The sequence below is a fragment of the Acanthochromis polyacanthus genome, chromosome 23 (assembly GCF_021347895.1).
Source record: "Acanthochromis polyacanthus isolate Apoly-LR-REF ecotype Palm Island chromosome 23, KAUST_Apoly_ChrSc, whole genome shotgun sequence".
In the NCBI taxonomy this organism is placed as follows: domain Eukaryota; kingdom Metazoa; phylum Chordata; class Actinopteri; family Pomacentridae; genus Acanthochromis; species Acanthochromis polyacanthus.
In genome coordinates, this window is record NC_067135.1 from 17,832,483 (window position 1) to 17,859,515 (window position 27,033).

Consider the following 27,033-nt stretch of genomic DNA (forward strand, 5'->3'; position numbering starts at 1 on the left):
GCCAAACTCACTTCCTATTCAGTCACGTTGATAACCTGCCGCTTTGGTTTCACTTCTGCAGCCGAGCTCTTCCAGGGAAGTACAGGCTTGCCAGTAAGTGCTTTGCTGTTGTTGCATACGGGTTCCGCCGTGAAATACAAATAAGAAACCCCTTCCTGCACCTATATGCTCACTGACTTGACAAGTGTTACTTCAGTGCGTGAGACATAATGAGGCTGCATCGGCGCCTATCAAGGCTTGTGGTTTAAACACTGAGAATTCCCCCCGCATGTGTCTCTCCATCTGACTAAAACCAACAGACGAGCTCAGCAGCAGCCATGCAACAGGTCGAGCAGAACGGCTTTGCTTGTTGACACCCCCACAATGACTGCATTTTTGTCCCTTATTTTTAGCAGTAGTGAACACTAAGAGGAAGCATTCAATGGAGATGGAGGAAGCTCTCAAGAAAGAACCAGGCATCTCAAAATTACACAAATTTTAATAGAAACCATTTGGGGAGATAAATATTTATTCGCTATGTTACCAAGAGCTGACTAGATAGGCGTATAGTCAGCTTTATTATCCTCATATGGTTACAGGTGAAGCTGAAGCCAGGATGTACTTAGCTTAGCATAAAACTGGGAACAGTTCATCTAAAAAAAAAAACAAACCCTGCCAGCACCTCCAAAGCTCACTGATTTGAACACTTCTTTGATATTTACAGAAGATGTAATGCAAAAAAAATGTCAATTTCTAACATTTGTGAGATGCAAGTTGCTAAATTAGTGATTTTCAGAGGAGCTAACTTGCCGTTCCACCCTCTCTTCACTACTGCAGCTTCATTTTTAGCTTCACAATTCCTTCCCAGCTTAGTTTCCCAAATGTAAGATGCATTTAATTCACGAGTTATCATGTCTCAGCTTGTTTGAGTACTCTGCACAAAATTGTCACAGTGCCCATTTGGTGTATTTCCCCTCATGTTTAGCACACTAAGAGGAAGCATTCAATGGAGATGAAAGAAAAGGTCAGCTTTGATTTGAGAAAGTTCTCAAAAAAGAACCAGGCATCTCAAAATTACACACATTTTAAAAGAAACGGTTTGGGGACATAAACATAAATTGCCAAGAGCTGACCAGATAGGAATATAGTCAACTTTATCATAGTCTTATTGTGAAATGTGAAACTAAAGCTAGGATATAGTTAGCTTAAAACTGGAAACATTTAATCTTAAAAAAACACTACCACCACCTCCAAAGTTCACTAATTAAAACATTTATCTGATATTTACAGAAAATATCATGTAAAGATGTCAATTTCTAAGATTTGTGAGCTGTAACTTGCTAAAATTAGTGATTTTCAGAGGAGCTAACTAGTGTTTCACCCTGCTCCTCTTTAAGCTAACCCTCTCTTCACTACTGCAGCTTCATATTTAGCTTCACAATTCCTTCCCAGCTTAGTTTGCCAAATGTAAGACACATTTAATTCACCAGTTACCATCTCCCATCTTGTTTGAGTAAATTACCACAATGCTAATGTGGTGATTTGATGTTTGGACATGTTAGCTGTTCCCTACTTATTTAACCAAAGTTAACCCTCTCACCATCACTAGCCAATTTTTCTGCCATTAATATAAGATGTTAATGTACTGTAGAGACAATTTGAGGTGCATATACATCTTTTTTTAGGCTACTTCTGAATATATTTAACCATCAACAAACTGCACTGAACAAATAATACCTGCAGATTGCATTACTTTATTCAATTCTATCCATTCTTTCATTATAAGAATAAGTTCTAGTTGCGCCGTACGTTGTACCTCTACATGAAACAACCCGCTGTGTTGGGCATAATAGCAGGCAGACGATGAGACAAGAAATCACAAGTTCAGTACGAAGTCATACGTCTTCAAACACACAGCTAATAAACAAAAGCTGCCCTTTGTATCACTGCTATGAAACCTTTGCGCTCTGCTTGTATTCTCCTGATATGCATCTGATTATCACAGCAAATATTGACTCATACTGTAAAATAAACTGTTAAATGCCTTCACATGACCTCCCCTCTCAAGACAAATTCACATTTTAAAATCCAGCGTGTTAATAAGAGGGAGATTCTCCACATGAAATGCTATATGAGTGTATCGTCCATCCATGTCGGAATAAGCTCAGATGGACTGTTTTTAGCTTTGAGGTCAGAGAAGCAGAGTTGTGACCTGAAGACTTAATTCCCTGGACCAGCCAGGAAATCTACATAAAGAGAACTGTTCCCTCTGGTCAGTGAGCAAGTTCCACTCTTAGTCAGCATGTGTCTTCACCAGACGAACGGTCAAAAATAGACCAAAATAAAAATATACCGATTCCCCGTGCAGCTGCATCTTCCCGAATAAACGTTCTCAGGTCAGGATAACGCCACTCTGGCTGGTATTATGAACTTTAAAGTGGTCCCTTTAGTTCCTTTCTGGTCCGAGAACACCAGCCGCACATCCGTGTGGTCCCATTACAGTTAAGATCCTGACATCGACCCACGTTTTTCCCCATCAGGCATCGTCTGTATTGCTGTGACATGCATTCAGGTCATGTGAGGAGCTCCTGACAGGCATCGGCGTGGTTTCCCTTTCCTCTTCTGTAACTGGGGGGACTTCTAGGGAGATGATGGTTTGAGCCGTCAGTGTTCGCTCCCTGAAGAGGAAACAGAAGGCATAATGAGCTCATTTGCTACTTTTGTTGTGGTGTGGCAACTCAAATTTCCAAAATACTTTAAAAGAAAGTATTTATATTTAAACTACCGCTCAAAAGTTTGGGGTCACCTAGAAATGTCTGTGTTTTTGAAAGAAAAGATCTTTTTTCTCAATGAAAATAACATTAAATCAATCAGAAATACAGTCTATGCATTGTTAATGTGGTAAATGACTATTCTAGCTGGAAACGGCTGATTTTTAATGGAATATCTCCATAGAGGTACAGAGGAACATTTCCAGCAACCATCACTCCTGTGTTCTAATGCTACATTGTGTTAGCTAATGGTGTTGAAAGGTTAAGTGATGATTATTAAACACTTGTGTAATTATGTTAGCACATGAATAGAAGAGTGTGTTTTCATGGATGACCCCAAACTTTTGACTGGGAGTGTAGATGTGGTATAATTGTGAAATCACCCTACAAACATGCAATTTTGTTACACATTTAGTCATAGTACAGTGGCATTAGTCACTGAACTTTAGGCAAATCAACTAGTTTCACACATTACTGTAAATCCTTATCTTGGTATTACTCACCTTTCTTCATAGAATTCACTTCTGCTCATTTGACCAAACTGCATTTTACTCTCTTTTTTGTGCTGTTTTGCCTCCATTGTACACTAAAATGTTCTGAGAATTACAGTAACGTCTGTATGGAGACGTGGTTGTTTTATCAAAGTAAGTAAGAGTGGATGAACCTTCTGTCTCACTGAATCACTCCTGCCATTATTTATTAATCCATTTGTTTGTGAGAAGAAAAAAACATGCTAAATGGAGGTTTTGGAAGAGTTGGACTATTTTGGGCGCTATACTCAGACGGCATTTCATGTGACTTCATGTGACGGTGTTCTCTTCACATGTGAAAATCTGAATAATTTTCCACTAGATGCAAATATCAGTACTCGCATAAAAACAGGGGGAAAGTTTGTACATTCATATCTTGTACTTTACTTTAGGGTACTATGACTATCTTTGTTTTAGTAACTCTTGCTGGAGAATGAATAGGTTGAAACAAATGTTTTTATTAACAGCTTGTTGAAGGAAGTCTCTGGCTGGTATTTATCTTATTCCCACAGGACACTTATTTTCTTAACTCTCCTGTTGTTCTCATTTAAAGGGCACCAAAAATATTGTTTTCTTGTCTGAAAAAAAATCCAAGAATTCAGAAAAAAAATTCCCCCAAATTCCTGAAAATTTGCAAAAACTTCAGGAAGAAAATTCCAATAATTTCTTTAAAAATTCCCTTAAAGATTTTATTTTAAAAATCCCCGAATTTGACAAGAAAATTCTTGTAAATATTTTTTTTAATTAGTAAAAATCTTCCAAAAAATCCTAAAAATATCTAAAGTGATTACATATATATCTGTAAAACTTCTATTTGCTTAAGATAATTCACACAAAAAATCAACCAAAATCCAGTGAATTTTGGTTAATTTTATGTGAATGTTCTTAAAGTAACATTTTTCACATTTTTTACAAGAAAAATGTTCAAAATTTCCCAGAAATGTTGAAAATGTGGACATCAGAAGTTATTTTAAGCTCTTGACTGCAGTCTGTAGTGGTGGACAAAGTACTCAGATCTCATATTAAAGGGAAAGTACCCACACTACCATCTATAAATACTGTGTTACAAGTAAAAGTCCTGCATTTAATTAAAAGAACAAAAGTATTAGCATCAAAATACACTTAAAGTACAAAAAGTAATGTATTGATTAAGGAGAATAGGTACATTATTGGACTGTTATTACTGATGCATTCGTGTGTTTATCACTGAAATGTCAAAACCAACTTCAAAAAGTATCTAATACATCATAATATATTAGGTGGTTCAAATTTCTATTGTTAAACCAAATTCGCAAAGTATCTAAAGTCACCAAAAAACTATTTTGGCTCTGAACTGTAAGAGAGTAAAAGTATAAAGTATCAGAAAATGGAAATACTCAAAGTACTGAAGTAAAAACTTTCCACTATTACTGGCTAGTACTCTCTCACTTCATAAATAACTGCACTTATCAAAGGCTATTAAATTTACAGTTTTAGGTGACACACTATTGTTTCTGTTAGATTAATAAAGGTGGCTGCAGAATTAACGGTTCAGATTCTGTCTCATAAAGCATCTAAACATCTGTGGACGTGAATGCATCACCTTGTTCTGTGGTGCGTTTGGGGCCAGTTGGCTCTCACGGTCCACCCGAGGACAGCCTTCATGTACCGGGAACAGCAGGGGAACCTGTGACTCAACTGCTCCAAAAGTTCCTCTTTACGCAAACCATAAACAACCGGCGCAACGCACTGCGCCAGGCTGAAGAAGGCAAAGATGACCACGGCCGACAGCTCTTTGGCGTCCTTCTCAATGAGCTTCCGTTTGTAGAGAATGGAAAGCACGAAGCTCACGAAGTTGGGGAGGATGTACACGGCCAGCTGCGAGCCGTGCAGGGCGATGGTCTTACACCCAGCCTTGTTGCGCCGGTTGAGCACTCCTAAGCGGCGGCTCTCCACCAGGATCCTCACGTAGCTGTACAGGATGATCAGCGTGCACAGACCGATGAACAGCACCTTCTGCAGCTCACCTTTCCTCAGCTGATCTGGCCCGCATTCCCCGTGGTACGCTTCCGAGCTGGTCTGAAGGAGCAGACTGAGGGGGATCACCAGAGCCAGCATCCAGGTGAGCACGCCCAGCAGCCAGGGCCAGGGCCGGGCGGTGCAGGCGGAGGTGTAGCGCATCGGGTGGCACACGGCGCAGTAGCGGTCCAGAGCCATCGCCGTGAGCGTCAGGAGGATGTTGGAGGCGCTGCTGATCAGGACCGTGATAATGGCCAGGCACGCGGGGCGGCCCGGACGCGCTTTCAGGTGGATCTGGGAGTAGAAGACGCTGCTCGTGCCCAGGTAGACCAGGGCGGACACGAGCAGGTGGAACACGAGCACGAAGCGGGCATGGCTGCGGAGCCGGTCCTCGCGCACGATGGTCCAGTTGATGATGAGGTTGAAGAAGAGCAGCACCGAGAAGGACACGGTGGAGACGTAGAAGCGCACGCAGGTGTAGGAGTCCGCGATGCTGGTGTCGGAGTCCGCGGTGCTGTTGGAGGACATTATTCCTCAGCTGGGATCCGATGGATTGTTGTTGGATGATGATGAGGGCAGCAGAGGAGCTGGTGGGAAAGAAACGCTGTCCGCCGCATCATCTTCTCTGTCTGAGCTCTCTCTGAAGACTGACTCAAACTTCCTCTGTGCTTTACTCTGTCTCTGTCTGTCTGTCTCGCACATGCGTCTGTCACTTGTGTAGTCCCTCACTGACAGAATGCATTCTTCTTAACCCTCCTGTTGTCTTCATTTACCGACACCAAAAAATATTGTTTCCTTGTCTGAAAAAATCCAAAAATTCAGCAAAAAAAAATCCCTAAATTTCTAAAAAAAAAAAAAAAAAAAAAAAGGAAAAAGAAATTTAAAAAATGCAAAACTTTCAGGAAGAAAATTCCAATGATTCCTTAAAATTTTACTTTAAAAAAAACAAATTGGCAAGAAAATTCTTGTAAATATTTTCCAAAAAATTAGTTAACATCTTCCAAAAAAAATCCTAAAAATAGAGTGATTACAAATATATAAATAAAACTTCTATTTTTAAGAACATTCACAAAAAATTAACCCTTCTCTTGTCCTCATTTACCGACACCAAAAAATATTGTTTCCTTGTCTGAAAAAGATCCAAAAATTATGCAAAAAAATTACCAAAATTTCTAAAAATTTTGCAAAACCTTCAGGAAGAAAATTCCAATGATTCCTTAAAAATTTTCAAAAAATAATCCTCCAAATTTGGCACGAAAATTCTTGTAAATATTTTCAAAAATTGAGCAAAAATCTTCAAAAAAATCAGAAATATCTAGAGTGATTACATATATATCAGTAAAACTTCTGTTTTCTTTAAGAACATTCACAAAAAAATCAACCAAAATCCAGTGAAATTCGCAAAACATTTTTAACATTTCTTTTTTCCACCAAAAAATGTTCAAAGACTTCGTAGAAATGTTGAAAATGTGGACATCAGAAGTTTCACTGTTTTGTTTTCATTCCACATCCCCAAGGCTCTCAGGAAAAGTAATGTTTATATACTGAGGAGATGATCCTGGTGAAATGAAGTTAATTAACCCTCCTGTTGTCCTCATTTACAGGCCCCAAAAATATTGTTTCCTTGTCTGAAAAAAATCCAAAAATTCAGCAAAAAAATTCCCCAAATTTCTGAAAATTTGCAACAACTTCAGGAAGAAAATTCCAATAATTCCTTAAAAAAATTCCCTTAAAAATTGTATTTAAAAAATCCCCCAAAATATGGCAAGAAAATTCTTGTAAATATTTTCCAAAAATGAATTAAAATCTTCCAAAAAAATCCTAAAATAACTAAGGTGATTACATAAATATCAGTAAAACTTCTAATATTTTTCGCTGGATTTTGGTTGATTTTTATGTGAACATTCCGAAGAAACATTTTTAGCATTTTTTTTCCACCAAAAAATGTTCAAAGATTTTCCCAAAAGGTTGAAAATGTGGACATCAGAAGTTTCTCAGTGAAAATATTTTTTTCCCACATTTTCAAACTAAAATGGGTCAATTTTGACCCGCAGGACGACATGAGGTTAACCATCACAACTCGGTTCTTAACTGCAAAAACTCAGTCTCCTCCTTTAACAGTCCTCTGGCTTCAGAAATGTCAATATGAAGCTGTTAGACTAAACCCATCCAAGCATGACCCCAGTCAGCCATTACTTGTATTTTCCAGCAGTGATTATATAGGCTAGACAATAGCTCCACTTTCTTATTGTCTTTAGTAATAACTAATAGAAATTTAAACTAGAGTTGCAGAATTGTTTTAGCTATAACAGCTTTTAATAATACATTGTCTGTGTCTGTATCAGTAAGTCGTAATTACTCACATTTTCCCGTGACAGCTCCTTTCTTTAAAATGTACATTTCAGGATTCCATCAGTTTATAAAGCCTGTTTAAAATCGTACAGATAGTATGCTGCTGCCACCTGCTGCTGTGAGCAGGAAAGTTTTCTGAACCGAAGTGTGAACATTACATCAACCTGTGATGAAAGATGCCACCTCTATACACTCACTGGCCACTTTATTAGGTACACTGGCTTGTAAAAGGTTGGACTCCCTTTTGCCTTTAGAACTGACAGACCTCTCCCATTTTTTCATCCATTTAGCTGTTTGTTTGATGTGTAACGATCACCACAGCCTCACAGGGTCGCCAGTGTGACATCTCTGAAATTTCTCTACAGTCCACATGTGCAGGTTACACTGGCTTTGGGTTTTCCCAGCTGTAGGCTATGTATGTGTAATTTATTTGTCATTTTATTCAAATATGTATGCAAAACACCTAGCTGTTGTACTACCTTCACCTACACCTACTTAGAAATAGATGATCACCAGCTGGCTATGTGATATATTAGATGAAAGATCAAATCTTCCAATGTAACAGTCAAAGGAAAACCACACACACATTTTAATTTCAGATAAACCCTTTTTTGCTGTCTGAAACCCACTTTCATATTTGTCTGATCAAATCTGGACAAGTGTCCATGTGACGCTAAGGATTCTTTAAAATGCAGTTTCTGTCTAAAGCCAACTTCCACATTTTTTTGAAAAACAAAAACCTAAAAAAAAGGGAAATGTGCCTACTTTCTTTTCTCACGTTGACCACATTATACCAGGACTAGATTTAAATCAAAAATATATACAAATATACACACTGTAAGTTATGATGAGTTAATTTGGTTTTCAATGTTTGTTGTACTCCCGGAAACTGTAATTTACATTTTTCCAGTCATATTGGTGTGAGCGTTTTGTTTGTGCAGAGGGGCTGGGCTTGGCTTTCCTCGTAAATAGAAAGTTTGCAGAGCCAAGCCCTCTTTTATTTTTTCTTCTGATTGCTTTGTGGTGTTGAACACTGAGCAGACCACACTTTCATCAGGTGCTCACTGAACCAGAGAAAAGGTAAGAAAAGTTTTGTATTTAAGCCTAAACCAAACCAAACAATTAGAAATATTCGTGAATGTACAATGTAGATATATGAAACGTATTTTAGCCGGTATTATTATTATTTAATTTGGTTGTAATTCACATGCTAGTTGCTGTAATTAAAACGTCCAAAACTGAGTGCGGAGAGGACATTTTTAGTTTCTTTTAGCCTGTAGTTATTGAATTTACAGCCCACAGGTGTCAACTTTAAGGACTAGTTTCGTTGTCAAGAAACAGGAACAATCCGAAGACCGTTACTTTCAGTGGTCTGATTTTATCATTTTAAGACTCATAAATTCATTTTTATTTGACATGTTAGAGCCACATTTGCATTTTCAACTATTCGCTTTTTATAGTCATCTGAGTAAGCTTCTTGAAGATGTATAATTAAAGACGTTTCATAAAATCAGCACATGTGAATAATTTCCTCTGACTGCTTTGAGTAAGTTAGCTCGAAAGCTAATGGAAAGTCGAAGCTAACGGGACAATTAAATGGATGAATGTTAGACAACAAACCCTAAACAGGTGCAAATGGCTCTGTTTTTGTGTTAATTTAAAAGTGAAGCCTGTAGGCAGTCTATGATAGAAGATGCGACAAAATAATGAATACTAATAATTCAAATAGTGTGTAATTAATCATTTAAAAACTGACAAAACGAGCAAAAGGTAGCTAATTAGCATCTACCAGTGAAGCATTAGCTGTAGCTTCTAATTAGTAGCCACTGGCTAATCTATAGGATTCTTTACCCACAAAGAGCTTGTGATTTCTGTCAGACAAAATGATTTCAGATTAAATTAAGCAGCTACTATAATCAGAAAATGTATTTTATGAAAAAAAAAAGCAATTGAAGGATCATATTTGAAATTTCAAGCAGCAAATTTCTAAATCTGTTCGAGCTAGTCAGACATGCTAACATTAATGTGAAGACGGCTAAACTTTCAAACCATGGGAGTAAAAGTAAGTAGTTAAATTGCTTTTTTTTTTTTTATTTAAAGACATTTAGGCCCATCACAACATGGCCAAATGTATAAGAGTGCTAAAACATAATGGCAGTGTGTCCAATACTGCCTTCTAGTAGTCCTGCTTTACTACTTTTCTTCATTGACCATAAACATTTTGATGAATGATAAGATTTTGCTTACACAACACAAGGTGTTTATCGCAGTCACATGAACCAGAACACACCCTGATAAACATGTTGCAGGAATGCTTTAGACCAGTCTGTGACCTTTGTCCTATACTTATGAGCATTGACCACCATCTTCTTTCTCACTGTCTCCATTTGTGCCTCCTATCGTCCAGACATGGCCTTCACACAGCAGCCAGGACAGGTGGTGATGGTTACCACCAGTTCTCAAGGCCCTTCAACTTGGACCAGCGACCTGTGCGATTGCTGCACTGACATGGGCACCTGTAAGTCAACCAAACAACTAATTTTAGATTCCAGTGAGAATTCCAGCTGTCATGGAATTATAGATATGCTTATTACCATTTATGTTTGGATTTTAAGGACCTCTCACCCTTGATAGCGCCAAAGCTCAGACTTGGAGTTTATCTGAGATCCTTAAAACAGCAAAACATTTAGAGAATCTGAGCTATATTGGTGTTAATTCACGAGAAGCACAAAATACTGGTCTACACCTTTGTAAAATAAACTAAATATATGAGTTCTCGACACTAGGACAATAACTATTTAGAATAGCTCTTCCATAATTATGATGTACTCAGAGAAAAGATTTTAAGAAGCCAACAGCATATTTTTAAACCCTCTCTCTTTAGTAATAGCCCACATCTTTCAAACTCCATGATGCTAAACTGTAACAAAGATTTTTTTGTTTGTTTTCCCAATGTCCAAGGTGAGATGTGAGCTCTTGTAGTTAGGGATACCCCTCTCATTTTTTAGTAACCTAATGTCGGCCCCTTCAGTTTTAATAGTTCAGGGTAAATACTGAACTGCTACTGTAGTCCAGATAAGAGAAGAACTGAGTTGATAATGACTTATCTTCATTAATAAAATAACAAAAGCTGCTTCTACAGAAACTATGCAGATAAGATAAGAGCAAACAAAACCAGCAGAATATCAGGCCAGACAGCCAAACACTGAGCTGAAACTCACCATAACTTTCCATCAACGCCTTTCAAAATGTCATATTGTTAGCGTTGTCATGACAAACATTGACTGCAGCCGCTTTAACAGTTTTATCAGAACGTTAAGTAAAGAAAATTAAATGTAAATTAAAATTCAAGCAAATATCTGTAAGTTAGATTTAATTATGTTACTACTATTTTTTCCTCCCTTTTCCTCTTTCTGTTGTTTCCTTTTTTTTTTATTATTCTCTTCCATATTCTTAGGGTGACACTAATAGCCGAAACCAAACTCCTTGTATGTTGTGTACGTACTCGGCCATTCAAGCTGATTCTGATCTCTGCGTTTCTTTTGTTCTGCTCTAAAGGTTGCTTTGGTTATTGGTGCTTCCCCTGCATGCAGTGTCAGACAGCCAGTGAGTATGGATGGTGCTGCTGTATGCCACTCCTGGACTTCTGCTGCGTGGTGTCCTGCATGCTCCGCTCCGGCATTAGAGAGCGCTACAACATCCCTGTAAGGCTGAGCACACGTTTAAATCCATGTTCTGCACGTACGCATTGCTTTGAGACTTTCAGTTCCCATAAAGGATTGGATGATTGTGTAATGAATGATGGATAATATGTAAACCGGCAGTTTCATTTCACTTGTTTCATCCTGTTTTATTGTAGGCAGGGCTCCAGACTTTGACCTTCAATGGTTGCATTTGCTGTTTTTAAGGGTGTGCGAGTTAAAATTTCAAAAGCTCTCACTGGTGACAGTATGTGCTGATCATGAAGTTGTTTTCGTGTCGCTCTGACAGGCACATGAAGCTGCTGTGTTAACCATAACCACAGGTGGAAAGTACTATTTTTACCCTTGAGTGATTTGTCTGTCTGTTCCCGCCTGATGCGTAAAACAAACTGACGTTAAAAAGATATAGCGGTCTGTAGCTGATTATTTGAAAGCAAAATGAGGAAGTAGGAGGATGTGCAGGTGCAGGCAGGAAGAAAAAAAAGCAACACATTCAATTACAAAGGCTAGCACAGGCGTAGGGCACACATTAATCACAGTAATGATTTTAGCTTCCCACCGTTACATGAACATGATCAACTGTGGTTTAAAACACGGCACACACATGTACTGTTTTATCCTGTCATAGATAATGGCGCATGTTGTGAAAAACCACACATTTTGGGCAGATCTGACAGTGGAACGCCCTATTTTACTCTGATCAAAGTCATTTTTGGTCAGACCTCTTTCTGAGCACACTGCAGCCACCAAGCAGCCTCTACCGAAGCCTGCAAGGTGAGGCGTTTAGGGAACACTGGTAAATGTAGTGTCTAAGGATACACAGATGTTCAGGATGTGAAAGGTGCAACCAGTGAAAAAGCTAATCTGGAGCCCTGATTATGGGAGACTAGTACGATGTGCAGGATTGTAACTGCCTTGCCGGTTGTTGTCCTGTTTTTACAGATGGTCAATCTCCCCCTATTTGAAGCCAGTGTGACATTCTGTGTCATCACTATGTTTATTGTATTGTCACTTGTGGATTTCTTGGAAGTCATTTTGCTTGTGATGCTCACCAAATCAGACGTCTAATACCAAACATAATAGACACAAAAGTCTGCGAGGTAGTTGAGCGATGTATTCAAAGCCTGCTGAACAATTAAGAATTCATGGTGTGACACAAACCAAAAGATATCATTTTGCCCAACAGTTCATATTGCTTAAGCTTAGTAACAGCTGATGGCTTGTTGAGTAATTGCTTGCAGTAATATAGTTGGTCAACAACATTTTTGATCCCTAAAGCACATGAAGCCACATATTAATATTGTCCAGTACTCATAAAATAAATCAAAATGTGTTTTTAGTGTATGATTTTTTATATCCATTGTGAGATGGCAGCACGGCGTCACTGTAACCATGACAAGAAGTGAACACTACATGAGCTGTCTGCTGATGATCACGTGATTGTGATCCTACTACAAATCCACCACTGCGGACTTATTGGGACTCATCCATCAATTGATTAAATTGTCCCATCAATTCCCACCACTCGCTACATATTTAGGTCACGTTATTCGGTATCTGTACACATGTATCACACACGCCTGTGCTCAGTGCAAGGTCTTTTTGTTTGTGGGTACATGTATGTTACCGTGATTTCTGATCATCAATAATTAATCAACAAATGCTACATTTCTGACAATGCCATATGGGGGAGTGAACAGCCTTGGCGGAGTACTGCGCTCTCTGAATGCTTTTCTAGTTTTGTATGCATTCACATACACACCACTCACAAAAATGAACGGTCATTTTTACAGCAGCCTCCTCTCTCTCTGTCTCTTTGTCTTGCAGGGCTCATTCTGTGATGACTGCTGTAAACTGATGTGGTGTTACGCATGTGTCTGGTGCCAGATGAATCGTGAGCTGAAGGTCAGGAAGAACCAGGCCACGCCCGTCACCTCAGTGGTCACTACGCAGGTCGTCCGTACTTAGGACGCAGCTATTTGGGCTGTGGGTTGAGGGTATATGTTGTCCAAATATCACCCTCTGTTATTTTCTTACTGCTGTTTTGATAAAAGAATAGTTGTGTTTGCGCCGTTATAAGTACTGGCACAAAAATAAAGCATTTACTTTGAGTAATTTACATGAATATCATAAAGATCAGTATGATAGTGTTCTGGAATTTTAAATACCCATATTAGCTGTTAAGTGAAAAAAGCTTGCTTAAACTTTCTATTAATACCAGATGTTTTGAGTTTTGCTTATATATTAACATGTTGAATGTTAGGATTCAGGTGAGATCACTGACTCTGGTTCACCCTGGTCAATAAAATATTTTTGTTTCATGCAACAAAATGTCTGTCATCTTATTTCTCTTGAGTTATATTAGGTATGAACCATGTCACAAGAAAAACTTCATATGATGCATCGTCTTGAGAGGCAAATGACCAATATAATGTGGTCAACACTGATACATCTTAATTTTTTATTCACTTAGTACGACATTCCCTGATGTCTTAAAGATTTGTAGTGTTTATATATAGATCTAAGTGTTAAATAAGTTGTTTTTAAATTTATTTAAACTTTAATTGCATGTCCAAATACAGTTTTCCCCAGACTTTATTAAATCGTTGCCACCTGTGCAACAAATCCAGTCGTGAAATTTCCTCGCTCCTAAATACTCCACAGTCAACTGTCAGCTGTATTATAAGAAAGTGGAAGTGTGTGGGAACGACGGCAAGTCAGCCACCAAGTGGTCGGCCACGTAAACTGACGGAGCGGGGTCAGTGGATGCTGAGGCGCATAGTGCCAAGAGGTGGCCAACTTTCTGCAGAGTCAGTCGCTACAGACCTTCAAACTTCATGTGGCCTTCAGATTAGCTCAAGAACAGAGCTTCAGCAGAGAGCTTCATGAAATGGGTTTCCATGGCCGAGCAGCTGCATCCAAGCCATGCATCACCAAGTGCAATGCAAAGCGTGAGATGCAGTGATGTAAAGCACGCCGCCACTGGACTCTAGAGCAGTGGATACGCGTTCTGTGGAGTGACCAATCGTGCTTCTCCATCTGGCAATCTGATGGACCAGTCTGGGTTTGGCGGTTGCCAGGAGAACCATACTTGTCGGACTGCATTGTGCCAAGTGTAAAGTTTGGTGGAGGGGGGAGTATGGTGTGGGCTTGTCTTTCAGGAGCTGAGCTTGGCCCCTTAGTTCCAGTGAAAGGAACTCTGAATGCTTCAGTATACCAAGACATTTTGGACAATTCCATGCTCCCAACTTTGTGGGAACAGTTTGGAGCTGGTCCCTTCCTCTTCCAACATGACTGTGCACAAAGCAAGGTCCATAAAGACATGGATGACAGAGTCTGGTGTGGATGAACTTGATTGGTCTGCACAGAGTTCTGACCTCAACCCAATAGAACACCTTTGGGATGAATTAGAGCGGAGACTGAGAGCCAGGCCTTCTGGTCCAACATCAGTGTGTGACCTCACAAATGTGCTTCTGGAAGAATGGTGAAAAATTTCCATAAACACACTCCTAAACTTTGTGGACAGCCTTCCCAGAAGAGTTGAAGCTGTTATAGCTGCAAAGGGTGGACCGACATCACATTGAACCCTATGGATTAGGAATGGGATGTCACTTACATTCATATGTGAGTCAAGGCAGGTGAGCGAATACTTTTGGCAGTATAGTGTATACCGTTATTCCATTACATTGACTTTGTGACCCCTGTGTCCTTTCTCTGAGTGTTCCTGGTCCCAGAGCTAGATGTTTCTGATCTGCGGTTGCTGTCCCACCAACTGGTCTTCTCTCCATCATGTCCACTGGGGGATGCTGCTGCTGACCTTCCTCCATTCCACTGCTTCCAGGTGCACATTTCCACCAATCCACTCTGCATCGCCCTTACAATACATGGTATGCTCATCTACACACTGTTTGCATCTTAGTATCAGCTATAAAAGTAGTATATCTAATGCCAGAGTCTTAGACCATAACAGTAAACTTATGAATCAGTGTCAACGTTGACTTTGTATGTATTATCTATGTTCCTCTTATCATATATGGATCCCAATGTGTGTTATATGTTTCCTTGTCCCCCACCGTCTCTCTCTCCCTCCTCCTTCTGTCCCTCTCAACCCAGCCGGCCGGCGGCAGATGGTTCCCCCCATATGAGGTGGGTTCTGCTTAAGGTTTCTTCCTGTTAAAAGAAAATCTTTTCTTGCCACTGCCGCCTTATGCCTTGCTCTTAGGGTACAGGTATATGGGTTCTCTAAAGCAGTGGTTCTCAACCCTGTTCCTCAGGACCCACTGTCCTGCATGTTTTACATGCTTCCCTGCTCCAACACACCTGACTCAAATGATCAGCTCGTCATCAGGCTTCTGCAGAGGCTTGATGACGAGCTGATCATTTGAATCAGGTGTGTTGGAGCGGGGAAGCATGTAAATAAGCATGCAAATAAAACTGAATTGAATTATTCAGTTATTGAAAAAGGGGAAATGTGGCTGCTTTCTCACATGTTGACCACATTACACAAGTACTGAATCCAGAACTCTCTGTATAAATTATACTCTGTAAGTTATTTTGAGTTAATTTGGTTTTCAGTGTTTGTTTTTCTCATGCAAACTGGAACGCACATTTTCGAGTGGCATATTGGTGTATATGGGATTTTTGTGTGTTCGTGAACAAATGGTAGAGGGGCTCAACTTAACTTTTCTCATAAATAGGAAGTTTGAAGAGCCAAGCCCTCTTTAATTTTTCTTCTCTTCATTCCTTTCTAGTGTTGTACATTGAGCTGCCCGCACTTTTTTCACTGAACCAGAGAAAAGGTAAGAAAAGCTCTGTATTTATTTGTATTTTAGCCTAAACCAGAAAGAACAATTAGAAATATTTGTGAATGTACAATATAAATATATAAATATTTGCATGAATGTACTATATAATATATATTTATGTGTGTGTGTATTAATCTTCTTCGTGTATTAAACCTTCTTTAAAATGTATTATTAAAGCCGTTTCATTATATCAACATGTGAATAATTTCTTCTGACCGCTTTAAGTAGGTTAGTTCAACATCGAAGTTAGCAGGACAATTAAATGGATTGTCCTGTTAGCCAACAACCCTAAACAGATAATTTATTCTGCAAATGCCTCTATTATTGTATTAATATAAAAAGCAAAGCCTGCAGGCAGTCTGTGATGTACGATGTGACAAAGTAGTGAATACTAAAAATTGAAATGCTGTGTCATTAATCAGTTAAATTGAAAAAACAAACAGAACATAGCTAGCTAGCATCTAACAGTGAAGCATTGGCTGTTGCTTCTAGCGCAGTGTTCTTCAACTTTTTTTGAGGCGCGGAACATTTATTGTATGAAACAAATGCTGTGGCACACCATCAACCAAAAATGTTACAAAATGACACACTGTAGTCTAATATATATATATATATATATATATATATATATATATATATACTGCATTGACAATTTAGGCTCTCTGTTTGTTTTATTTGTTTAGCATTTATTTAACCAGGTTAGTCCCATTGATTTATAAGGGAGACCTGGCCAAGAGGGCAGCAGCATAGTCACAAGAAAAACAGTAAACAATAGACAAAATTAACAACAATATTTATTTATACTCACTCAGTGTGAAACCTGGGACTGTTTAGATGAACACAAAGCTGATATCCTGCATGAAGCTCTTTGTCAAGAGCTCCCTGTTTTTTGTTTTTATAGTAGTAAAGCTTGAAAAATTTAGTTTTAACAGATATGTTGTGGAAAATGGGAGCAATGTCAAAATAGCTCGGTTTGCCAGAATGAGGAACCTCTTGGCAACAGTCAACCAAAAACTGTCCAGAGGTAAGTCAGCAAAATTTGGCTTTTAACCACGATCTTATCTCAGTCCAGTTATTTCCTCCTGCTCCTGCAAAGTCATTTCCTTTTCAAAAAATGCTGCTGAGCTGCATGGGTCCCTAACCCAGTCAAGACTATCAGTGGAGGCTGTAGAGAAATAAAATGAAAAGTTCTCCTCATGAGTTTTCAGATGTTTACCCATTATCTCACACAGTGCAGCAGTGTTCACATCTTGCCATTTCTGGGTGAGTGTGAACATGTCCAAGTTGGCAATTTCCAAATGTTGCTGCCAGATGCACCTTTGAACGGAATCAATTTATTTGATCTGAACCTGAGAGCAAGTTTTTATTTTGGCCTTGCATCCGTGTGTTCAGGTCATTCAGATGCTGAAATACATCTGCCATGTATGCCAGCCTTGCACTCCATTCATCACATGCAAGCAGCTTTGCATTATCGGATCTCATTAGTCAAAAACACTTTGAGTTCCTCCAGCAGCTCATACACATGGCCAGCGCCTTGCCATGCCACAACCATCGGACCTCCGTGTGGAACAATAAGGCTTTATGGTTCGCTCCCATTTCCTCACACAAAGATCCAAATGTGCAGCTTTTTTAACGGTCTTGTCTTTACAAAGTTTGTCACGCGCACAACATCATCCAACACAGCGACGAGGTCTGCCGGTAAAGTCTTGGCAACGAGTGCCAGACTGTGCAAAAATCAGTGCGCAACAATAACATGTGGGTGTCTCACTCTGCTCATGAAGCCTTTGGTGGCCGCTGCTCCATTAGCAGACACTTGTGCAGTTTTCCCACTAAAGTCATATACTGATGAGCAATGACCACCATCTTCTTTCCCACTGTCTCCATTTGTGCCTCGTATCCTTCAGACATGGCCTTCATACAGCAGCCAGCCCAGGTGGTGATGGTTACCACTACTTCTCAAGGGCCTTCAGCTTGGAGCACCGACATGTGCGATTGCTGCACTGACATGGGCACCTGTAAGTCAACCAAACGACTACTTTTCAATTCCAGTGACTTTCGTCTCCAGTTTACAGCAGCAGATGAAGCTTCCCAGTTGTCATGGAATTATAGATATGCTTATTATCATTTATGTTTGGATTTTAAGGACCTCTCATCCTTGATATCATCAAAGCTCAGGCTTAGAGTTTATCTGAGATCCTTAAAACAGCAAAACATTTCGAGAATCTGAGTTATATTGTTGTTAATTCATGAGAAGCATAAAATACTGGTCTACACCTTTGTAAAATAAACTAAGTATATGAGTTGTTCATGGAAGAGCTATTTAGAATAGCTCTTCCATGAACATGATGTACTCAGAAAAAAAAGATTTTGGAATGCCAACAGCATCTTTTCTATCCATTCCTGAAGCTGCTAAATGCTCCACTTTATGTTCATTTTATGTTGAGGCTGAATGGGTTCTTGGAGCCTTTTTGTGTAAAACAGCCATAGTTCATAGCAACAGCAGAAGAGGAAACCAAAAACAGCAAAATACACACGTGGACAAAATTGTTGGTACCCCTCAGTTAAAGAAGGAAAAACCCACAATTCTCACTGAAATCACTTGAAACTCACAAAAGTAACAATAAATAAAAATTTATTGAAAATTAAATAATCAAAAACAGCCATTACTTTTGAATTGTTGATTAACATAATTATTTAAAAACACAAACTAATGAAACAGGCCTGGACAAAAATGATGGTACCTCTATAAAAGATTGAAAACTATTTGACCAGAGTGACATGATTAACTCAGGTGTGTCATTTAATTGACATCACAGGTGTTTCCAAACTCATAATCAGTCAGTCTGCCTATTTAAAGGGAGACAAGTAGTCACCCTGCTGTTTGGTGAAAAGGTGTGTACCACACTGAACATGGACAACAGAAAGCGAAGGAGAGAATTGTCCCAGGACATCCGAAAAAAAATTATAGACAAACATCTTAAAGGTAAAGGCTATAAGACCATCTCTAAACAGCTTGAAGTTCCTGTGACAACAGTGGCTCATATTATTCAGAAGTTCAAGACCCACGGGACAGTAGCCAACCTCCCTGGACGTGGCCGCAAGAGGAAAATTGATGACAAATTGAAGAGACGGATCGTTGGAATTGTATCCAAAGAGCCCAGAGCAACCTCCAAAGAAATTAAAGGTGAACTCCAAGGCCAAGGTACATCAGTGTCAGATCGCACCATTCGTCGTTGTTTGAGCCAAAGTGGACTTCATGGGAGACGACCAAGGAGGACACCACTGCTGAAAAAAACTCATGAAAAAGCGAGACTGGAATTTGCAAAAATGCATGTTGACAAGCCACAAAGCTTCTGGGAGAATGTCCTTTGGACAGATGAGACCAAACTGGAGCTTTTTGGTAAGGCACATCAACTCTATGTTCATAGACTCAAAAACCAAGCATACGAAGAAAAGAACACTGTCCCTACGGTGAAACATGGAGGAGGCTCAGTAATGTTTTGGGGCTGCTTTGCTGCATCTGGCACAGGGTGTCTTGAAAGTGTGCAAGGTACGATGAAATCTGAAGACTATCAAGGCATTCTGGAGAGAAATGTGCTGCCTAGTGTCAGAAAGCTTGGTCTCAGTCGCAGGTCATGGGTCTTCCAACAGGACAACGATCCAAAACACACAGCCAAAAACACCCAAGAATGGCTGAGAGAAAAGCGTTGGACTATTCTAAAGTGGCCTTCTATGAGCCCAGATCTGAATCCCATTGAACATATGTGGAAGGAGCTGAAACATGCCATTTGGAGAAGACACCCATCAAACCTGAGACAACTGGAGCTGTTTGCTCATGAGGAGTGGTCCAAAATACCTGTTGACAGCTGCAGAACGCTCATTGACAAATACAGAAATCGTTTAATTGCAGTGATTGCCTCAAAAGGTTGTGCAACAAAATATTAAGTTATGGGTACCATCATTTTTGTCCAGCCCTATTTCATTAGTTTGTTTTTTTAAATAATTATGTTAATCAACAATTCAAAAGTGATGGCTGATTTTGATGATTTAATTTTCAATAAATTTTTATTTATTGTTACTTTTGTGAGTTTCAAGTGATTTCAGTGAGAATTGTGGGTTTTTCCTTCTTTAACTGAGGGGTACCAACAATTTTGTCCACGTGTGTATATAGTCAGATAGCCAAACACTAAGTTGAAACTCACAATAACTCTCCATAACGTGTGGGACAAGTACAAAAAAAACTTTTAAAATGTCATATTGTTAACATTGTCATTGCAAACATTGATTACAGCCACTTCAACAATTTTGTCTCTCAGGTTCTAAGTTTTTCTTCTGCTCTCAAGGTTGCTTTGGTTCTTGGTGCTTCCCCTGCATGCAGTGTCAGACAGCCAGTGACTATGGATGGTGCTACTGTATGCCGCTACTGGACTCCTGCAGCTGTGGCGTGGTATCCTGTATGCTCCGCTCCGACATGAGAAAGCGCTACAACATCCCTGTAAGGCTGAGTACACGTTTAAATACATGTATTGCAGGTATACCTGCTTAAAGTACACTGCTCAAAAAAATTAAAGGAACACTTTTTAATCTAAATATTGCATCAAATCAGTGAAACATGTGGGATACTGATCTGGTCAAGTAAGTAACTGAGGGGCTTTTTAGTCAGTTTCAGCTGCTTTGGTGTTCATAAAATTAACAACAGATGCACTAGAGGGGTAACAATGAGACAACCCCCAAAACAGGAATGAGTTTACAGGTGAAGGCCACTGACATTTTTTTCCTTCCTAATATTGTCTGACTGTTTTTCGATAGTTTTGCATTTGGCTAGGGTAAGTGTCACTTCTGGTAGCATGAGGCGATACCTGGACCCTACAGAGGTTCCACAGACAGTCCAACTCCTCCAGGATGGCACATCAATGTGTGCCATTGCCAGAAGGTTTTCTGTGTCTCCCAGCACATTCTCATGCGCATGGAGGAGATTCCAGGAGACAGGCAGTTAGTCTGGGAGAGCTGGACAGGGCTGTCGAAGGTCCTCAACCCATCAGCAGGACAGGTATCTGCTCCTTTGTGCAAGGAGGAACAGGATGAGCACTGCAATAGCTCTACAAAATGACCTCCAGCAGACCACTGGTGTGAATGTCTCTGATCAAACAATCAGAAAGAGATTTAATGAGAGTGGTCTGAGGGCCCAGCGTCCTCTAGTGCCCGCTGTGCTCGCTGACTGGCACCGTGGAGCTTGGCTGGCAACACAGGAATTTGCAAGTCCACCACTGGCGCCCTGTGCTTTTCACAGCTGAGAGCAGGTTCACCCTGAGCGCATGTGACAGGCATGAAAGGGTCTGGAGAAGCCGTGGAGAACGTTATGCTGCCTGTAACATTGTTCAGCATGACTGGTTTGGTGGTGGGTCAGTGATGGTGTGGGGAGGCATATCCATGGAGGGACGCACAGACCTCTACAGGCTGGACAATGGCATTCTGACTGCCTTTAGGTATCAGGATGAAATCCTTTGACCCGTTGTCAGACCCTACATTGGTGCAGTGGTCCTGAATTCCTTCTGGTGCACGACAATGCCCAGTCTTATGTGGTAAGAGAACTCATGCAGTTCCTGGAGGATGAAAGAACTGATGCCATTAGCTGGCTCCCATGCTCACCTGACCTGAATCCAATAGAACACCTTTGGAACATTATGTTTTGTTCCATCCGACACCATCAGGTTGCTCCTCAGACTGTCCAGGAGCTCAGCGATGCCCTAGTCCAGTTCTGGGTGGAGATGCCTCAGGACACCATCTGTCATCTCATTCAGAGCTTGTCCCGACATCGTCAGTCATGCATACAAGCACATGGAGGCCATACAAACTACTGAATACCATTTTGAGTTGCTGCCAAGGAATTTCAGCAAGATGGACCAGCTTGCCACATCAGTTTTTCACTTTGATTTTGGGGTGTCTTGAATTTAGCCCTCCTGGGGGGTTGATAATTTTCATTTCCATCAAACAATGTGGCACTTTTAATTCCTAACACATTATCCGGTCCATATCAATGCTAATATCCAGTTTGTTTTTTCCCCGTATTGAAATATGATGTATTTTCAAAGTGTTCCTTTAATTTTTTTGAGCAGTGTATATGTACGCAAGTACAAGTACGCATTGCTTAGAGACTCTAAGTTACCATACTGCTTGAGGATTGTGCAATGAATAATAGGCAATATGTTAACTGGCACAGACACTCAGTTTTGTTGTAAGCAGGGCTCCGAACTGTGACCTAAAATGGCTGCATTTGCGGCCTTTTTTAAGATTTCAAGTGGTCTCATTCATGTGAGTATGCTACGTTGCTGAAGTCAGAGACTCAGAAAACTGAGTCGAACTTGATACTACCAAGGCATGAGAGTGAATTAAAGAACAGGTACAAGGAAAACATGACTACCGAACAATTCGGTATAATTTCGGCTGTTTGTACCCGCAATCCCATTTATTTGGTCACTACCCAGAGCTCATGACTATAGGTGAGGTTTGGAAGATTAATGAATTGGTAAATCAAGAGCTTCACCTGGTGGCTCAATTCGCTTTTCACCATGACAGTTCGGTACAATGGCCACATTACTGCTGCCGCTGCACCAATCAACCTGTCCCTCTTGTGTTCCATTGTCTCATAACTCGTTAACAAGATTCCAAGATACTTGAACTGCTTTGCTTGGGGAAGCAACTCACCCCCAACCCTTAGGGAGCAATTTGCTGGTTTCCGGCAGAGAACCATGGCCTCAGACTTGGGGATGCAGAACCGCATCACCGCTGCTTCACATTCGTTTTGCAAACTGCTCCAGTGCATGCTGAAGGTTTCGGTCTGATGAACGCAACAGAACCACATCATCTGCAAAAAACAGACGCAATCCTGAGGTCTCCAAACCAAACACCCTCCTCACCCCAGCTGCACCTTGAGATCCTGTCCATGAATACCACAAACAGGATCGGAGACAAGGGGCAGCCCTGGTGGAGTCTGACTTCGTTAAGAATGTATGGACATAGCTGTCACTTTGCTTGTACAGGGACCGAATGGCTCATAACAATGTAACATGCTCTCCCAGTACCCCCCACAGAGCCTCTTGGGGGACACGGGCGTAGACTGGCAGGTCGAATTCCCATGCTACCCTCAGGAGCAGCACAAGGGTAAAGAGGTGGTCCACTGTTCCATGACCAGGACGGAATCCGCATTGTTCCTCCTGAATCTGAGTTTCAACAATTGGTCGGAGCCTCCCTTCCAGCACCCTACAGTAAACTTTCCCAGGAAGGCTGAGAAATGTGATACCCCATTAGTTGGCACACACTCTCCGGGCCCCCTTTTTTGAAAATGGGAACCACCACCCCGGTCTGCCACTCCACAGGCAACGCACCCAATGCCCATGCAACCTTGAAGAGACATGTCAGTCAAAACAGTCTGAAAATGTCCAGAGCCTTCAGCATCTCAGGGCGAATCCCATCCACACCTGGCACCTTGCCACAGAGGAGTTTCTTAACTACCTCGGCAACCTCTGCCATGATTATGGACGAAGATTCCCCTGAGTCTTCAGGCTCGGCTTTCTCCACAGAGGACATGTTTACCGGGTTCAGGAGTTCCTTGAAGTGCTTTTTGTTAATCGCTCGACAATGTCCTGAGTACGCTTCAGCAGTTCTCCAACCCGTCTGTACATAGCCTGAGCAAAGGCCTGCTTCCCCTTTCTGAGGCATCAAACAGTTTGCCAGAAAGTCCTCGAGGCCAACCAAAAGTCCATCTCCATAGCTTCTGCAAACTCCTCCAACGCTTGAGTTTTAGCTTTCACAACTGCTGCAGCTGCAGCCCTTTTGGCTGACCAGTACCTGTCAGCTGCTTCAGGAGACCCTCGAGCCAACCAGGCCCCAAAAGCCTCCTTTTTCAGCCTGATGGTGTCCTTCACCGCCAGTGTCCACCAACAGGTTTTTTTGGGTTGCTGTCGCGAAAGGCACCAGTGACCTTCTGGCCACAGCTCCTAACAGCTGCTTCTGCATTGGAGGCTTTGAACATGGCCCACTCCGATTCCATGTCCCCAACCTCCCCCAGGATGCAGGAAAAGCTCTTTCGGAGGTTGGAGTTGAAAACCCCATGGACAGGGGCCTCCACCAGATGTTCCCAGCTCATCCTCACTACATGTTTGGGCTTACCAGGTCTGTCCGACAGTCTTCTGAACCATCCAACTCACCACCAGGCGGTGATCAGTTGACAGCTCTGCCCCACTCTTCACCGTAGTATCTGAGACATACAGCTGGAGGTTTGATGATATGACTACGAAGTCGATCATCAACCTTTGGGTTCAGGTGCTCTGGTACCAGGTACACTTATGAGCAACCTTACGCTCAAACATGGTGTTCGTTATGGCGAATCTATGGCTAGCACAGAAGTTCAATAACAAAGCACTGTTCAGGTTCAGATCAGGCAGACCATTCCACGCTATTTTGTATGCATTCACATACATAAGAGCATGGAATGGTTCACAAAAGTGAACTGTCATTTTTACAGCGGCCTCCTCTCTCTCTGTCTCTTTGTCTTGCAGGGCTCATTCTGTGATGACTGCTGTAAACTGATGTTTTGTTACACATGCGTCTGGTGCCAGATGAATCGTGAGCTGAAGCTCAGGAAGAACCAGGGCACGGCCATGATCCCAATGGCCACTTCGCAGGTCGTCCGTACTTAGGATGCAGCTGTTGGGGCTGTGGGTTGAGGGCATATGTCGTCCAAATATCGGCCTCTGTTATTTTCTTACTGCTGTTATGATAAAAACACATAAGAAAAGATTAGTTCTGTTTGTGCAGTTATAAGCATTAGCACGAAGACAAAGCATTTACTTTGAGTAATTAACACGAGCATCATAAAGATTAGTATGGTAGTGTTCTGGAATTTTAAATACCCATATTAGCTGTTAAGTGAAAAAAGCTTGCTTAAACTCTCTATTAATTCCAGATGTTTTGAGTTTTGCTTATATAATAACATGTTGAATGTTAGGATTCAGGTGAGATCACTGACTCTGGTTCACCCTGGTCAATAAAATATTTTTGTTTCATGCAACAAAATGTCTGTCATCTTATTTCTCTCGAGTTAAGTTTGAACCGAGTCACCAGAAAAACTTCATATGATGCATCGTCTTGAGAGGCAAATGACCAATATAATGGGGTCAAAACTGATACATCTTAGTTTTTTATTCACTTAGTACGACGTTCCCTGATGTCATAAAGATTTGTAGTGTTGATATATTGATCCAAGTGTTAAATAAGTTGTGGTGGTGGGTGTTACATATATATAGTCTGCTCCAGTGTTTACCAACCTTTTTTGAGGTACGGCACATTTATTGTATTAAAAAATATCCTGCAGCACACCATCAACCAAAAATGTTACAAAGGACACACTGTAGTCCAATATAGTATGTATACTTACAATTTAGTCTCTCTATTTATTTATACTTACTCAGTGTGAAACCTGGAACTGTTTAGATGAATACAAAGCTGATATCCTGGCAGGAACTGAAGAAAGGCCCCCACAAAGCTCTTCCTCAAGAGCTCTCTTTTTTTAGTTTTTATAGCAGTCAAGTTTGATAAGCTCAGCTCTAACAGACATGTTGTGGAAAATGGGAGCAATGTCAAAATACTTCTGTTCGCCAGAATGAGGAACTCTGTGACAACAGCCAACCAAAACTGTCCAGAGGTAGGTCAGCAAAGCTTAGCTTTTAATCACAATCTTATCTCAGTCCAGTTATTTCCTCCTGTTCCTGCAAAGTCATTTCCTTTTCAAAAAATGCTACTGAGCTGCATGGGTCCCCAACCCAGTCAAGACTATCAGTGCACACAACATCATCCAACACAGCAGCTACGTAGAGCTGCTGGTAAAGTCTTTGCAACGAGTGCCTCATGGTGTAACAAACAGTGCATGACAATAACATCTGGGTGTTTTTCTTCATCAAGTTGCAATGCAAATTTGCCACTGATGCATATTTTTTTCAAAACAGCACTTTCAATGTATGCAGATGTGTCATCAATACATACTATACTTTAGCTTAGCTATTTCTTTAGCCGCGTCAGGGCCAAACATCGATGGTTCAGCAGACAGGGAGTATTAATGTCTCTGCCACAGGGTGGGGCTTTTTTAAATTTGGCTGTGAGTTCAGCTACTTGATAGCTAGCTTTGAGAGCTCTCTCACTCACCTTTGTGTTTTTTCTCATTAAAGTGGCCTCGATTTGGGACAAAATAGTCCCAGTTCTTGTTTTGAAGTGTCGAGTGTTTCGTCTGGAGATGTTTTTTTAGCTTGCTAAATAAGTGGTGAGGGCTGCTGAGAGGATCAGTGGAATCTTGCTACTACCTGTAAAGGACTTGGCAGAACAACGTTGCCTGTCAAGGGCATCAAAGATCACCAGGGACACTACTCACTTTGCCCGTGGACTGTTTTCTCTCCTACCCTTAGACAGGAGGTACCGCTGCCTGAGGTGTAAAACTGTTCGGTTCAGGAGCAGTTTCTCTCACACCGCCATCCATCTTTAAAACAGAGGACTGTAAATATTTAACATATACACTACTGCCTTTCACAAGTGCAGTTACCTTGGACATGTGCAATAACGTCTTATTTTTTCTCTCGTTTTACTTATTTCATTCACTGCACCACTGCACCAGTATTCATAACTAATGCATTTCATCACAGGGGTTTTTAATTGTTTTTATTGTTGACCCTGCATTGTCATTTCGTTCTGCAGTGCGTCTCTGATGTAATTTTCCCTAATGACAATAAAGTAATCTGATTCTGATTCTTTCCTCCCACAGTTCAATGAAAAAAACCAGACTAATTTAATAAGTAGACAGTTCAAATGTCATGTTACGTATGTAATACAGAAAAATTTGACAGATTAT

At 40.7% G+C, this 27,033-nt stretch overlaps 3 protein-coding genes across 3 annotated transcripts; 2 read left to right on the plus strand and 1 right to left on the minus strand.

Annotated features, from left to right (window-relative positions):
• Positions 1–460: 460 nt before the first annotated feature.
• zgc:194312 (uncharacterized protein LOC794943 homolog) lies at positions 461–6,130 on the minus strand. The gene is made up of 2 exons (XM_022213444.2): positions 4,863–6,130; positions 461–2,657 (listed from the first exon to the last, which is right to left on the minus strand). The coding sequence occupies exons 1-2, from the start codon at positions 5,804–5,806 to the stop codon at positions 2,516–2,518; spliced, it is 1,086 nt and encodes a 361-aa protein (XP_022069136.2). The 5' UTR covers positions 5,807–6,130; the 3' UTR covers positions 461–2,515.
• Positions 6,131–6,266: 136 nt separating this feature from the next.
• LOC110964659 (cornifelin homolog B-like) lies at positions 6,267–13,662 on the plus strand. The gene is made up of 4 exons (XM_022213445.2): positions 6,267–8,710; positions 10,038–10,148; positions 11,189–11,334; positions 13,159–13,662. The coding sequence occupies exons 2-4, from the start codon at positions 10,040–10,042 to the stop codon at positions 13,297–13,299; spliced, it is 396 nt and encodes a 131-aa protein (XP_022069137.1). The 5' UTR covers positions 6,267–8,710; positions 10,038–10,039; the 3' UTR covers positions 13,300–13,662.
• Positions 13,663–16,967: 3,305 nt separating this feature from the next.
• LOC110964665 (placenta-specific gene 8 protein-like) lies at positions 16,968–25,205 on the plus strand. Its single transcript, XM_022213449.2, has 3 exons — positions 16,968–18,151; positions 20,480–20,631; positions 24,695–25,205. Exons 1-3 carry the CDS (start codon positions 17,989–17,991, stop codon positions 24,833–24,835), a joined length of 456 nt encoding a protein of 151 aa, XP_022069141.1. The 5' UTR covers positions 16,968–17,988; the 3' UTR covers positions 24,836–25,205.
• Positions 25,206–27,033: the final 1,828 nt, after the last annotated feature.

Excerpts from the sequence above, each read along its gene's own strand:
- zgc:194312 (XM_022213444.2), bottom strand. The coding sequence starts at position 5,806 with ATGTCCTCCAACAGCACCGCGGACTCCGACACCAGCATCGCGGACTCC. Across the intron at positions 2,658-4,862 it reads CAAACGCACCACAGAACAAG|GGAGCGAACACTGACGGCTC; the intron begins GTGATGCATTCA and ends TTTCCTCTTCAG.
- LOC110964659 (XM_022213445.2), top strand. The coding sequence starts at position 10,040 with ATGGCCTTCACACAGCAGCCAGGACAGGTGGTGATGGTTACCACCAGT. Across the intron at positions 10,149-11,188 it reads CTGCACTGACATGGGCACCT|GTTGCTTTGGTTATTGGTGC; the intron begins GTAAGTCAACCA and ends TCTGCTCTAAAG. Across the intron at positions 11,335-13,158 it reads GAGAGCGCTACAACATCCCT|GGCTCATTCTGTGATGACTG; the intron begins GTAAGGCTGAGC and ends TTTGTCTTGCAG.
- LOC110964665 (XM_022213449.2), top strand. The coding sequence starts at position 17,989 with ATGACCACCATCTTCTTTCCCACTGTCTCCATTTGTGCCTCGTATCCT. Across the intron at positions 18,152-20,479 it reads CTGCACTGACATGGGCACCT|GTTGCTTTGGTTCTTGGTGC; the intron begins GTAAGTCAACCA and ends TCTGCTCTCAAG. Across the intron at positions 20,632-24,694 it reads GAAAGCGCTACAACATCCCT|GGCTCATTCTGTGATGACTG; the intron begins GTAAGGCTGAGT and ends TTTGTCTTGCAG.